This window comes from Grus americana, chromosome 6 (assembly GCF_028858705.1).
Source record: "Grus americana isolate bGruAme1 chromosome 6, bGruAme1.mat, whole genome shotgun sequence".
NCBI classification, from domain to species: Eukaryota; Metazoa; Chordata; class Aves; order Gruiformes; family Gruidae; genus Grus; species Grus americana.
Window position 1 is genome coordinate 1,865,984 of NC_072857.1, and position 15,282 is coordinate 1,881,265.

General features: G+C 48.4%; 1 protein-coding gene across 8 annotated transcripts in view; it reads right to left on the minus strand.

The window, feature by feature from the left end:
* Positions 1 to 1,321: 1,321 nt before the first annotated feature.
* FMNL2 (formin like 2) overlaps positions 1,322 to 15,282 on the minus strand; it is a 148,348-nt gene continuing 134,387 nt past the window's right edge. For 2 of the 8 annotated variants that reach the window (XM_054830191.1, XM_054830188.1), the window contains 12 exons: positions 14,158 to 14,282; positions 13,310 to 13,512; positions 11,880 to 12,114; positions 11,110 to 11,178; positions 10,861 to 10,941; positions 10,429 to 10,558; positions 10,092 to 10,255; positions 9,736 to 9,837; positions 9,140 to 9,238; positions 8,103 to 8,226; positions 4,855 to 4,948; positions 3,315 to 3,452 (listed from right to left, as the gene is read on the minus strand). In XM_054830191.1, coding sequence (XP_054686166.1) covers position 3,452; positions 4,855 to 4,948; positions 8,103 to 8,226; positions 9,140 to 9,238; positions 9,736 to 9,837; positions 10,092 to 10,255; positions 10,429 to 10,558; positions 10,861 to 10,941; positions 11,110 to 11,178; positions 11,880 to 12,114; positions 13,310 to 13,512; positions 14,158 to 14,282 — 1,427 coding nt within the window. In that variant the 3' untranslated portion in view covers positions 3,315 to 3,451. The other 6 variants (XM_054830192.1, XM_054830189.1, XM_054830190.1 and 3 more) reach the window with 4 other exon arrangements.

The window sequence follows — 15,282 nt, forward strand, 5'->3', positions numbered from 1 at the left end:
GCAGTTGGGGTGCTGGGTTCCCTGCAGCCTGCGGCTCACCCAGGCGGGGCAGGGTGGGGAGTTGGGACCGTTCGCAATCGGCCCTGAATTCACTTAGAGATTTTGCAAACCTTGTGAAGTCACTGTCCTGGATTTACCTCTTACCGTGGAAATGCATAGGCAGCGTAGCAGGTAGCGATGCCCTGGTGGAAAACCGAGGGTTTAGCGAAGCTGAGGGTTAACTTGGTGTTGGGTTTACGTCGCTGTGGAGCTGGGCGCAGCGGCAGAGCCCTGGGCTAATGCAGCCTTTGACAGGGCACGATGGTTTGCAAACACTTTAGAACTGATGTACGCTATTTTGTTACTGCTTTGCATTTCCAGAACTTGCTTAAGGAAAAAGTGTTTCTAAATAAATAGTATTAAAAGGTTTGCCTTTATTTTTCCATTAAAAATAAAAATCTGTAAATTACTCTAGTAGTTTTGTTTGTATGTCTTAATTGGATCGCGCAAAAGAACTGCGTCTTAAAAGGAGGCTGCTTTCAAACCAATCCAAAGGCATCTTTTAGTTTCTAAAACGAGTTCAGGGGTTTTTTTGCAGGTTTTTGCAGTTTTTTGCTTTGCTTTGTTTTTTTACCCCTCTTTCCCGTTTCGCAGCCTCACCTTTTGGTGGTGGCCTGGTGCTGGTCTGGTAGAACAGCGGTGCCTGCGTAGCCCTGTTGTTGTTTTACACGACGACTCTCCTGCCCGGCCAGCCCAGTGAGGCTCTGAGCTCAAACTGAATTTCTGCCTTGAAATCGAGAGGACTTTTAGCGAGAGCTGTGATTTTACACTGTTGCTGGTATCTATCGCATCCTTTAAATTTGCCTGGGTTGTGCTGTTCTGCGCAGCTCCCTGTCCTGGGGTGGTTTAGTTCCAGTCCCCTCGCAGCTCCCGTGGGGCTGTCAGCACCTGCTCTTGCCCCATGTGCCATTGTATTTATTTTGTTAAACCCTTCTAAAAACTCGAATTTTGGCTAAAGCATGAAGTTCTTCAGGTTTAGGCCTTAACTATTTGTGCTGTTGTTTTTCACATATTTATGGGAACAGACGAACCGCCACTCACTTTCCCCGAGGGGTTTTGGCATCTGCTGCAGCTCCGTGTCCCTGTGCCAGGCACCTCCCTGCCCGCTGCCGGACCAGCGAGCGCCCGGAGGTGCGGAACCGAGGAGCGAGTGGTTTAACTAAAACCTCCACCCTGCTCCCCGGGCAGCGGGCAGGCTCTCCCTCTGCCCCTGCTGAAAGCGCCGGCTGTTCACCCGTCCAGCACCACCCCAAAAGTGACAAACCCCCCTGGGCTGACTGCCTAGTAGTGTAAATAGTTTATTTGATCTTATGCCAGGAACAGACCAGGAAAGTAACATGAACTGCTTTTATAAAACACTTCTAATATTGCTAAGAAGCAGGTCTATTACTAGAAAAATATTAAAGAGAACATGCCAGCATTATGTTCTAGTGGTACTGTAATTTTTGTTTCCAATTAAAAAAAAATACCTTTGAGCTTAACAATGTGAGTGCTAGTGCTTTTAACCATTTGCCTAAGAATTTATTAAATTAATTGTCAAATCTTCTCATGCAGATTAAACTACCTCTCTGTCACTGTCAGTGAAGGAAGGCGAGTTGGCATGTTCTCTTTAGCATGTCAAGTACATGTTGCTGTAAATGCAAGAAGGTGGCAGTTTCTAAAGTAAACTTCCTGTAAATAGGTAAGCAGAGGTCAATGTGGTAACGTTGAGCCCCAAACTGTCCATTTAGTTAAATATAAAAACAAAAACTATAAGTTAAAATAACATTCAGATTGTATAGCACAGGCTGATGTATTATTTTTTTTAAACAATATTTACAATATTACCCAGAGGCTAAGGTGGGAATAAAAGAGAAGTGTAAAAACCATAAAAAAACTGCACCAATTTTGTAGCAAAATATCTGTACATTTAAAAACAGATTATCATATAACTACACATTATCCAAGAAAAAAAAAAAAAAGGGACCTTCACCAGTGGTTCACATAAGCACAACATAAAAGAAAAAGAAATTCAGTGGTTAAATACTATACAATAAACTTTACAATTAACATATCAATGCAGCGAGACCAGGAAAGGTAAGCTGTAAGCAAAACGTATCTCAGAAAGTACAGATTTCTCTTCGGTCCAGTTCTTCAGAGAAGATCGCGTACCCTGCCGGCTTCGTCCTGCTGCCCTGGGCCACCGGTGCAAACTGGCAGCGGGGGTCCCACGGGTGCCACAGTGGCTCTCGTGCCCCTTCGTGAGCTTTAGACACGCAGCGTGTGACCTCTGCCTAGCGGGACGCTCGGGCTGGGCTTCCCTTCGCTGACCGCCTGGTCCCGAGCAGGGAACTCGAACTGGATTGTCCAAGGAACTTGGAGCGGGGTGTCGATCCGCCAGAGCAGGGCACGGGATGATTCTCCGCGCGAGTAACTGAACTGCAGTGGTCCTCAGAATCCTAATACTGATTATTGAGATGTTAATACCTTAGTGCTAATTAATAAATACACTGTTATTCAAAAGCTGCCTCCAGCTGAAGAACATCAACATGCCTTAGCCACCCTTCTCGTTTTGTGCATTTGCAACGCGTTGTCCCCAGCACCCCGCCCCCCCGGCCCTGCGCACCACAGACAGCACAACCGCGAGGTGGAGGCTCGTGTTCGCTTGCGACGCATCGCATGGTCGCTGACGTACGTGGTACCACGTCCTAGCTACGGGGGTGTGGAGTCTGTGCGTGGTGGGAAAAGGTGGTGGGGGGGTCTCTTCGTGGGGTTCTTTCCATATTACATATGGAAAGCTCTTAAATGTCTTCCTTTTTGAAACAAAAAAACCCAAAGAAAAGCCAGTAAGTGCAGCTGAAGCCCAGGGAACTCCCCCGGCGGACAGCACAGGAATGTGTTTCCAAGCAGAGCACGTCCCGGTATTACCTGTTCACAACCAGTCGGGATGCAGGGCAGGTCCGCAGGAGACCAGTCACTAAACTTTTATATAAGCAAACCAAACTAAACACCCAAAAAAACAACACATATTTTACATTTTGGTTAAAAATACTGGATAATGTATTGGTGTAAAAAGATACCCAATCAAATCAAGTCCTATTGCTTTGATTAATTTGAGCAGGTACTTCAATTTTAGGCACTTGTTAGCTATGGTTGAGTGGCGAGCCCATCGCTGACGTTCCTATGCGTTTTTCTAGGTCTCTGAGCCCTTCAGAAGGTAAATGGTCCTGTTCCCAAGGCTGTCAATGAGCGGCAGAACACAGAGTTCACACGGACAAGGTATCCCTCAAGCTCCCCCTTCCCTTGACCCCTGCAGTCTCCAGCTCACATGGTTATCTCAGCACCGTTTGCAGAGCGCAAGTTCTGATCATCAAAGCGCCGCCGGACGCTTCTCCTCACCGCGTCGGCCCGTCGGTACGGCTGGTTTCTAAGATCTGCGGAGAGGAAAGCGGCGTTCGTAAACACGCACGGCTCGCCCGCGTGCACGCACACACGCACACACACACACGCACACGCAGTCTAGACAAGGAAAAGTCCTGCTGGAAGCCAATCAAAGCAGCTTGTGTAGGAACAGGAGAAGGGACTTCACCCCAACAAGAGCAGAAGGGAGCAAATACTGACGTGCCCTTTTACTACGCACCCAAGCAGCGGGTAATACTGGTGAAATGCGCCAAAATGCTGGTGAAACTAAATGGAGTTATGCCGTCAAGTTAGTGTGGCCATCTCCCCACCCACGGGCTGGTAGCGTTCGTTAAGGTCAGGAAGGCAACGCCGACTGCCATCAGGCTGCTTGACGTATGCCTCGGTCCTTCGCGCAGCCCCTCAAACGCTGGCGTGAGCTGAAGGGTTGTCTAAGGCGGGCTGGAGCTCGCTGGAGATGCGTGACCCAGGGTACAATGGTGCGAGTGTTCAGCCACGCAAGGGCGGGTCTCTGGGCCCTACATACCCATTTAGTTAAAAGCCGGTGCCCTGAGCAGAAGCAGCTGGCAGGCTGCAGCCGGCTTGCAAAGCTCCAGCTGCCACCCTGCCCCACTGCCACCATCTCGCCCGGCTGCAGAGATGCTTCGTTAGCCAAGGGCAGCGGGGCGGCCAACCCCCTCCCTCCTCCTCCTCGCCGGCAGCAAAGCCCGGCCCAACCCGCCCTGCGGCTGCTGGGGAGGCGAGAGCTCGGGAGGGAAGAGGAGGGAATGGTGAGCAAGCGATGGAGCGGACAGCGGAGAGAGCTGGAGATGGACATGTCGGTGAAAGCCTGTTAGGTGTGCTGTGACATGTGCTGTGACATGTGCTACATGTGCAGCTATGATACACTGAGCACACTTGGTACACCTGAAGACTAAGTTGAGATAAAATATTTCTCTCCTGGAAAACAAATTTGCATTGGACTGGGCAAACCCTCCCTCCAGTTCCTGGGTGATTCTCTCTTGGTTCAAACACGACGCCCAGACTTCTCGGCTCTCGGTGTACCCCAGCAGAAGGCACCTTCACGTGAGGCTGCCCTCTCCCACCGCCGTGCTTTGAGCTGCTGGCTGTCCCTCTCACGTCCCGTGCGGTGGCAGGACCGACACGGGAGCAGCAGAATATCCAGGGAACTATGGGGTTGAAACAAGACTGCCTATCTGGGGCTGAACTTGGAAGAGAAAGGGCCAAAACGGAGAGAGTATGATGACGGTCACCAGCCCACGGCCTGTGGATCCCCTACACCACAGAGGGTGAAAGTAAACGGTCTCAGTCTCCACTGGCCTTGAGGCTCTCACCAGTATTACGCTTAGCCACATCTACCAACAGGCTGCCTGGCATACAGAGAGAGGAGGAAGCTAAGTAAAAAGTGATGCTTGCCAGCTCTGTGTATCCTCCACCACCGGTGTGCTAGAAGAAATCCTTACCCTCGAGTGAACATTTGGAAATTTAGTGATATTATTCTTCTTTAGGGCTAAACAGAAAAAAACAAAACAAAACAAAACAAAACACAAAATGATGGTTAAGTAAAAAATGGGATGGAAAATGAAGAGCAAGTCAACTCAGCGTTCAAAACTCCCAGGCACGTTAGCCCACAGAGCGAAGGGGGTAAGGCCAAGGCTACGAGAGGAGGTTAGACACGCGGAGAAAGGACAGGAGGGCCACCCTCGCCTCTCGCTAACCAAATTCCAAGCTGCTTTGAAGATTGGCTCCAGGAAGATACTACAGCAATTAACTCAAAAGAGCAAATAACCGTTGAGCTGATTATAGTTTGCAATTTTATTAGAAGCATTCATAAAAATACATATTGCAAAAGTGAAACACTGTTGTCTTCTTAAGCCGCTGAGTCCTTAAATCAAGACAACAGTGTTAACAGACATGCTGGGTTAAACACACCCTTCTTACGCTTTACACCACACGATGTAAATTAAGTTGCTCAGTTCCATGTCAAGCTTTTCACTGTCACAGTTTCTGCGGTTCTGGCATGCAGCCGAGTGTTTCCCCAGCTCTGCTCCTTCCCTCTCCACCTGGATCACGCACCGGTGCCGCTACCGAGCCCAACCCCAGCACTGCACAAAGTCCAAGCGAATTGGAATTGGTTAGTGCGCAGTAACCTTCTCTGATTTTGTTTCGATAAAGTTGGCATGGAACTGAAAAAAGTTAAATATGGATGTGACCGAATGAGAAAAGATTTTATGCCGCTCATTTTATCCCGTATCTCACATGCAGACAAACATGCAAGTGCTGGTTAGAAAGTCTAAACCAAACCGCTCCTCGCAGAGGACGTACGTTATCCCAGACAACCCTTCCCGAGCCAGAAAGCGAACCCCGAGAAAGTGCCCCCCCCTAGTTCATGCAGCCCGTAACTTTGCTTTGGCATACAGCTGATGTGCTCCATGCATTTTACGGAGATCGGCATACAGAGAAAGAGCTGTAGGCCAGAAGAGATGACATAGAAAAGCCAAGTGAACTGTCACTTTTTGACTGCGTTTGATCTCCTCAGTCTCGTGAACTGCAGGAAACCTGCACCAAATCTACCGTGACCTCCACCACTTGCTGTTCTATGGCATTTGTCATGAGGGCGAGCGATGCCTTTGGAACGCAAGGATGGCCAAAAGCATCAAGCGCAAAGTCGATGGGATGGAATAAAAAGTTACTGAAACACAAGAACATGCAACAGAGGTGACATAAATACAACTTCAGGTGGACGCTGGACATTACTATACACTCAACATTCACATGATCCTGGCTGAGATCCGCACAAATGGAGAAGTATCAAAAATCTACAGCAACCTTTCTTTTTTCTAAGAGCATCAGATGTGAAAGAGGAATAGTTTAGTAATGGAATTCCTCAGTGAGAACAGGTTCGCAGAAAAACCGAGAGCCCCGCTTGGCGGTTCGAGCGGTAAAGGGCACAGTCTTCAGCACTGCATGGGAATAACAGCCAAACAGACAAACAGCCGTGAGAAGCGGATCTATCGCATTAGTACAGTGTTAGTGCTCGGTTACGGACACCCAGGGACGCTTTACATGTTCCAAGCAGCTGGCTAATGGCACCGCGCTGCAGTAGGCTTTGGCAACAAGGCAGTCGCGAGTCTTTGAGTAAGTATTTCTTATACGACATCGTTTTCAGCGGGTTTAGGGGACTACTGCTAAACGTCCTCCAGAAAAGGGTGTGGTGTGACACAGTGCTCTGCTCCGGCTCAGCACAGCTTTGCTGTGCATCTGATGAGACACCATCCAATTGAAAAATGACACTTTCCATCATTTCCATACCACTGCCAGAGATCTCACGGGCCATATTCAAGTGATCTCGGTCCTATCTGACTTTCTGGGCCTAACCTTTCTTATTACACGGCTTGAGGGCCCCAGAGACACCCCCATAATGGGTGATACTAGGCACAAGACCATAGGAAATGTTTAATTAGAGTCTGGCACTCCCTCCACTGGACTGCCTTTTGCACGTGGACGGTCTTCTGCCACACAATCTGTTTCTCCCACAGAGCAGGAGAACCACTTTACCAATTAAACAAGCTTCCAGGAGTCTGAAGGAGCTGTAGAAGCAGTAACAGATTAGCTATTATAGCGACTCTGCCCTTTAAATAAAGAATATTATCTTAGGAAGCTATTAATCAAGGTTAAAAAGAGTTGTGAAAGCTTCAAGCATTTCAGACCTAGTTGGGCAAAAATTCCCTGGCTTTCCTTAGTGAGTGGTAAAACAGCTCTCCTCCCCTCCTGCAGGAAAAACTCCTGTGAAAAACATTCAGGAGCAGTAGCCAAGGAAATCCTGCCCAAAGACCTTTTCTTGAGCTACTGTGCAATGCAAAGTACTGTAAAGCTATCGAAGTGTTAAAATCACGGTCCTTTCACACCACGGGTGAAGAACCTGCAGTAAAATCAAAGTACTGCAATCAGAGCAGCTGTACAGATTAAAAACTATTTGACTCCTGAGCAAAATGCAGTTTAGAAGGCAGCTCTTTTCCTCAGCAAATATTGCACCAAAGTCCTGGCTGTCTCTGCCACGACAGCGGGTTCTGCCCCTCTCCCTCCCGCCCCAGGCTGGGATCAGTGCAGACTCTGCCTACCAAACTGAGAAGCAGTTTAGGGTCATAAATCATTCAGGTCTAAGTGATTTGCTGTAACTGTGCAATAATGTGGTACAATTACTGTTAGTACATTTTAATGAAAACGTAGGCTCTTAATAATGTTAAACATCCGTAACTCATTCCATTTATGGGGAAAAAAGGTTTCTGGGAAAGCTCTGCACGGCATGCATATCCCCACCGGAGCATCTGCTGAGATCAGGCACTGAACTGGCTACTCTAAAGATCAGAGACCGAGTATGTCCCCACATGCTGAAAGAGAAGAACTAAGAAACAGAGCGCGTCCGAGGTCTGCGCAGGCAGCATCAGCAGCGGACACGTAAAGGCAGGTTACCGGGGTTTGTTTGTTACGTACCATTAGCAAAAGTTTCTATACTGGATTCACATCACATGAACAATGTCCTAAGCTGTGCTCGAGTAACACTTTTTTAAGAAGTAAACGAAGCACTGACAATAGCTACTAGACAGATAAACATTTTTATCCTCTGTGAAAGGGCCTCCGATTATGGAACAAGAGGTGTTTACCTGTTATAATATCTTCAATAGCACCATCCTTCCCTTCGTACACATGCCTGTTATCCTTGACTTGCCGCCGTCGGAGCTCTGCAATCAGCTCTTGCTGCTGTCTCTTTGTTTTATGTGAAGGAGACTGAAAGCAAAGAGAGGACTTGTAAGGACTGACCTCCAGCCACCCTGCTTCCCTCCTCCTGCATGAAACACCGGGCGGATCCCACTGGTAGCAATCAGCAAACAGTAACTGTCCGTTTTCTGCCCAATTTTGCAAGACCGGGCAAACACACGTGTGCGGTTAGCTCGCGTTCCATGGAGAGGACGGGCAGAGTCACAAGTTCACCTGGCTGCCAGGTTGCTTTTCCTTCTCAGGTTTGTAATCTCCTTCCAAGCCTTCTCATCACTCAGAACTGGAGCTCCAAGCTCTTATTTCTGAAAAGCATTAGGGGAACAAGGAGAACAGGCTTTCCTTCCGAGGGAAAAAGCTTGGCTGGGATTAAAGATCCCAACGGCAGCTGTGGGAAGCAGCACCAGCCCACAAAGTGGCTGGTTTAGAGCCATGGGAAACTTTCTCCAACAAATCTGAACTGTTACCTCAGAAAAAAAAAACCAAAAACCCCAGGTCAGGAAAATTCCTATAGAATGGTAATGTGGGGCTCAGTCCTGCTGCATGCTCCGACAAAGAAGGGTCTGGGGACAATCGTTCTTTGTCCCTCAGCGATGGGAGGCTCTGCACGCTGAATGCCCAGGAGCTTTTTACAGATACAAGGCCAGAGCAGGACAAAGTTTAGCTAATGGCAACGTGGACAAGATGACTTTCTGTCTCTGCCTTTTTTCTTAATTTTGCAGACCTCACAGTAGCAGAACCATACACTTGTATTGTTTTAGCTTATCTTGGTTCTCTCCCCGTAAGGAGAAAAATTCCAGCAACTCTACTGAGAGGCAACTGTGAGTTGGACAACTGAAGTTCTTACACAGAGCTGAGGTTTCTGAACTGCCATGGAGAACACAGGAACACGTGCTCCTGCCCGTAAGATGTATGTGTTTCATACCTTTTGGTCCTGTTGCTCCATCAAAGCTTCTTGCTCCATAAGTTTTTCCATTAAGGCCTGTTCCTGCTTTTTTCTCAACTCGTTCTCTTCTTCTGCTTGCTATTTATCACAAAAAAAGCACAAGTTACAGCTTACAATTGCTACAGGGAACCTAAATATTACAAGTGAGTAACGCTATCGCTTGCCACCAAGGGGCTTTCCAAGGAAGCAAGATTAGGTGTAGCAGTTTAGCCGCCTCTGAACACCGTCTGAAAAACTGGGCTGGGAGAGACCTTCCTAGGTGGCCCAAACCGTCCTCTCCCAGTCCCCAAAGACACGTATTCAGGGTGAAAGGTATGAGCTGCCGCCGCCCAGACATTCAATTTCTGAGGATCCCTCCAGCATCTCAGACAGCCGTGTTGTCTTTCAGCCCTGAAAATAATCCCAAAAGAGCTATTTGTGCTGCCCCGGGCTGGTGTTGCCGTGCTGTTGAGGATGGCTCACATCGTGCCAAAGCTAGAGGGAGCCCCGAGGTGTTTTGTTGGGAGCCTCGAGCCACCCCAGTACCGCACTGGGTTCAGATGGGCAGAAGAGAAGAAGAGGATGCCCCTGCTTACCTTGTAGGCCTTCACAAACCGGACAAACACTGGGAAAAAGACTGAGGGGGGCGTTGTCTTGGGATTCTCCCCAAAGTACTTCACAGCATCATCGAAGGCATCCTACAAAAAGCCCAGATTTACTGCATTGCACATATTTCAGGATAAACTCACCGTCCATTACTGCAGTATTCGGGGTAAAGGGTCTAGATTTCATCTGCGTGTGAAACCCTTGGCTCAGACCAGCAGGTCTACACCGAGCACTTGAATTCAGGAACAAATACACAACATTGCTGCACCTTCTCCTCCCCGCTGTGTCTATAAAGCATGCCCTTTGCAGTGACATGTGTCACTCACACCCGAGAATAAAGAAATACCTGGGCTATTTTGGCGTCATCCTGCAGTTTCTTTAGCTTCCCTTCGTTGTTCTGAATGAACTCCTTCAGCATCGTGTTGTGGTCGTGCATGGTGTACTCGCGCTTCGTCAGATCCAGGCCCCTCTGCAGCTCCTTCACATCCAAGAGGACATTTTCAAGAGACACTAGGAAATAAAACAAAAATGCTGCATCGCTCCTGCTGTGCAAATGCCTGAACCTGCAGCTTGAACAATTCCCCACCGGAAGAGCCCCCACAGCCCATGCGTGGTGTGCCGTGAAGTCTCTTGCATGCCATGCGTGCCACCACCGCTGGCCAGGCACAGGAGGGTAACGGTACCTGCAGCAGCCTTTTCCACGTAATGAAGTTCGTTGTAAAAGAGGGATACGTGCTGGTACTTCTCCTTGACCACGTTTGAAATATAGTGCAGCAGGGTCTGCTTTCGGTCTGTTGACTTTGTTTCTAGGAGCTGGGGAGAAAAGGCAAAGAGATCGCTGGGTGGAGGTGCAGCAGGCTCCAAGCAAAGTGACTCCACCAGTGCTTCTCCATCAGATAGGGACGGCTGTAAAAACTCATTTAAGTGTTTAGCAGGTGGTTTTCAAGCTGTGGTTTGTGGAGCCTCTGAAGATGCGTGGCCTTCTAAGGGACCCCCCCAAAATGATGATAAGCAAAGCAAACTCATACCACCAGCAACCACTCACTGTCTTCATGAAATGCATTTTCCCCTGCGTCCCCACAAGGCGCTGCCCTCGGCACCTCCGGTTTACTTACCAGGTCTAAACTCTGTAGTTTAAATCCATATACAGCCCCTCGCTTACTGCTGTTCATGTAGTTTCCAAGAGCCAAGATTATCTGCCAGGATGAAACAGAGCAGAGCATGAGTGGAGGACAAATGCAGGATGCTTTAGAAACTTCTGGAAGGAGAGCTGGTATGCCAGCATCCAGGTACAGTTTCCATACACATAAGGGGATGCACCCGTGAGTGGCTGAGCTATTGAACATATCTAAAATCAGACCCACCTCCAGTATTTTCTTGAGCTTTTGGGATGACTTTATTGAGACAGATGCAGCTATTATTGCATGAAGTTGCTGCAGGTAAACACAGGAAGAGCTTTGGTTAATACATGTCCAACCCAAGAGTAAAACTAAAATCTAAACGCTCACATGCTGAAAAAACTCCTCGTGGTTTTCATCCATACCACGGGCCCTCGCATGTACGTTAATCCTGCCCTGACACATCAGGATTTCAAACAATTCATTTGCACCACAGATTTACCACACTCAGATGTGGCTGGGTAAAAATGTATTTACATTTCAATCCTTATGGCTGCGAAAGATGCATCGGGCTGAATGGGACACACTTCAAAGAGCCCACAGACCAGCGCTGATAATGCCTTTCCCTGATGATACAACCAACCAGATTTTCATTTAAACTGGTTTTAAACTTCTACAGGGTAAAGGAACAGGACGGTATAGAGCAGTCCAGGCTACGGGCTGCCGTACACACAGCATCTGGGACATCGGAGTCACTGATGTATGAAAATATAGAGAAATATAAAACCCCACTTTTTCAGTGTTTCTCGTCCTGTCCCCATGAGAACTCACAATCACCCCACAACACTCAAACCATCTCTCTGTCTTAGAAAAATTAGAATCTCTGGAAGCTTCACCAGCTGCCCCCTACCAGCGCGTGGCTGCAATGCTCCCCGCAAGCTGAACCCCCAGGAAGCCCCGATCCCCACACAGCCAGTGCAGCGCCCCGGTGTCCCCAGGGGCTGTCCCTCACTCACAGGTGTCAGCATCTGGATGCTTTCTGCAAAGTTGCCTATAAACGCCATGATGGTCATCTTCTGCATCAGCCTCTCAATCTTGCTGAACTGCATCATGAACCGGTCTTCGTCAGACAGGTTCTCGATGGGTTTCCTTTCCCGCTCGTAGAGCCGCAGAACTTTCACTTCATTTTCAGTGGGCAGGAACCGCATGAGGCATTCAACAAAATCCACCGGCAACGTTTTCAGGTCAAACCTGCGTGATAACAAACCAGAAGAAGCGGTGTTACGACAAGGCCCTACACAAAATGATGGAAAAGTGAAGGAAGTGAGAGAGCTGCCCAAGGCAGCTCTGCCTCCTCCGCTGCTCAGCTGCACGTGAGCCTGAGCCAGGCAAGCAATGAGAAGCTGTAAGGAAGCTGTGAAGTCACTCCTGCTCGTGTTGCCCTGGCTGCGGTGGGGGGAACGGTCCTGCACGGGGAGCGCTCTGCACGAGAAGATCCGAACAAGGGTACTGTGCTGATGTGAACGCTGCTGCAGGGCACCCTGTTTCTGTTTCCAAAGCGGTGGCCATTGCCCCCAGCCCTCCATGGCCACACATCTTTATCAGAGCAGACAGGCAGGGAGCAGCAAACAGCAGTTTTATTTAATTAGGCCAGAGCCCTGTAACCCCTGACTGCTTGAACCTGCCTCACTCTGCAGCAGGTTTGGGTCACACTCCTCACCAGCCCAAAGGTAACACTTGTGGCATCCAAATTGTGAAGATATTCCTTAATGGAGAAATGGCAGAGGTTTGTCATGGCCATGAGCGCTAAGCGCCTCTGGATGGATTCAGCATCAGCCCCAAGGAGCAGGAAGACCTGTGCTCCATCTCCAGGAGCTGCTGGAGTCGGCAGGCGAGGGTCCGTATCAGTGCGGGACGGGCACAGCCGAGCCCCTCGCTGCATTCCTGCGGCAGGGGTCTGCCGCGTACCTCGGGTACGCCTCCATCACACTGGGCTTGGCACTGCCGGGGCCCTTACATAAACCTAATTCTATGCAAAACCCTTCCAGTGCACTTGGACTAAAGTCGTGCTTTACGGAGCACACTAAAATAGTTGCCTCTTGCTGATACTCTGGCTTTTGAGCGTTCATTATAGCAGAAAGTACTATGCAAACAGAATGAGAGGTGCAGCATGCAATGGCATACTGTGGATATACATGAATTAGATTCTTTAATAAAAGAAGTGTTAATTTATTAAGCCTAAATAGTGATAGAGTGACATAAAACTGCAAGTTTTTTATTTTAGTTCAAGGGGATCTGATTTCTGGGAATTCAGAAAGGTTCCATCCTTACTCCTGGATTTTTTCCAGATGCAAAAACATCGACTGCCACTTCAAAACTATTCCACTTAACAAAAATCACAGTAAATCTTAAATACGATTTCTTTGCTGACAAGTGTTTTACTTACACGTGAATAGCTTTGCATATTTCATCTGCCGTCTTTCCAGCTTTTCTTAAAGTAATGGCAAGATTTTTGGCCCTGTTGGCATCCAGTAATGTGACTTTGTTTGACCCTTTCTGAGTTATCTTTTGCTTGCTTGAAGTAAGATCAATGGCTGGACCTTGGGCTTTTGTTTTGAATATTTCTTCAAATTCATCCACATTTAAATCCTAAAAAGGAAAGAAAATTATTTATCCCTCCCCGCAGCAAACAGTAAAACCCGCGCTGCCTAACACTGTGCCAGAACTGCAGTCCAAGCCCCGTGATGCTGGGACTACGTCGGAGCACTTTGATCAGGGGCTGCAGGAGGTAACGAACGTGCGCTCCTGAGTTAGTGATGGGGAAACGTGGCCTCCACCCCCGACAGCCCCATACACGTTCACGAGTTCAGGAAAATATCCATGCTAGCACTCAGGCTTTACCCAGCCACGTGCCTCTTCGGGGCGTGGGGAGCGCGCAAGAGCTGCGCACTCAGCTCAGCTCTGGTGCTTTACGCTTCCTCCCCTGGCACCCACCCGAGCCTGACTCCTACAGAGCGGACCAGCAATTTTAGGCTGGGAGAAATGCATCTTCCTCATCTCGGCTGATGTGCTTTAAACAAACGCACACAACAGGTATGCACACTTTATAATCGATACTACCAGCTACCATCCCTAATTCTCAACCAAGGCGCTCACGCTGACCTTACTGGCTACCAGGGGCCACTGGATGAGCTGTTTGCCAAAATAATTGCTGCAAGCTATCCCTGCAAAGACCAGTTTCACTTGTGTCATGGACAGAAGTGGGAGGCAGAAGGCAGCAAGCAGCACTCGTACCTCCAGGATCCTCTCGTCATCTATTTCGTTGAAGACCGTCCCATTGATCTGGTTGGGTTTGAGGGCGACCCAGTTGAAGACCGGCATGCGGAACTTGGTCTTGATCGGCTTCTTGATTTTCACAGCTAAAGACAGCAGAGGAGAAGAAATGACAAATTCCCCAACTGCTGAAAAACACCCCGCGTGCCCAGACTGCAGCTTTCAAGTCGGCATTTCAGCACAGGAGGAGGAACTGGCCAGAGCTAAATTATCACACTGGAAAGCCTGGAAAGATCTCGCTGCCTCGACGGGCAAACGGTGCTGAGAGGCTCTCACCCATCCCTCAGCTCTGTCAGGCCCAGCCTCTGCAGAACCCCACTGAATGCCAGAGGCTGTGAAAACTTCACTAAGGAAATGTATTCTTACTTTATTACCGCATGTTGTCTGGATTGATTTAAAAGCCCAGGCTATTCTTAAATTTTTAAATGGAGAGAGTGGTCGAATTTAACTCTGTCCTGCTGGCTGCGGAGCCCACCCTGGTGTGAGCTGATGCACAGCTGGTCTGTGATCGGTGTCACCAAACTCCATGCTGAATAGGTGACAAGAAGCAAAAAAGGCCCTTTCCCAGGGTTTTGGTATAGGAGTGGCCTCTCCCGCTGCCTGCTGCAATGGGGCAGTGCTGCTTCACACCAGGCTTCTCTTTTAAAGCAAAAGGGGTGGGCTGCAGCACACGTGAGCTGTAACACGGCTGAAATAACAGGTTTAATCTTCTTGCACTGTGCAGAACCAGGAAACGATTTAGTAACTTACACAGAGAGGCTATGAAAATGAAGACTGACTACTCTCGTTGATCTGTGAACACAGCACGAAGAAGCAATGCTGGAGCAAGGGAAAGAGCACTTTTCTATTCCTATTCCTAACAGGTCTGGAAGGTACATAAATAATTTCTGTAATTCAGATCTCATTTCTTTGTATCTTGATGTAAACATGAAGTTGTTAATTGCTACAAAATCAGGATGTTCATTAAAGTGATCAATCAACGTTTGGCTCCCGAATTACTTAGAAAATAAACTGTTTCTTTCCAAGCTGCAAACATGAAACAGAAACCCTGGTCCTTCCTCCCCAGTGCTGGAGAAAAGCCATTCA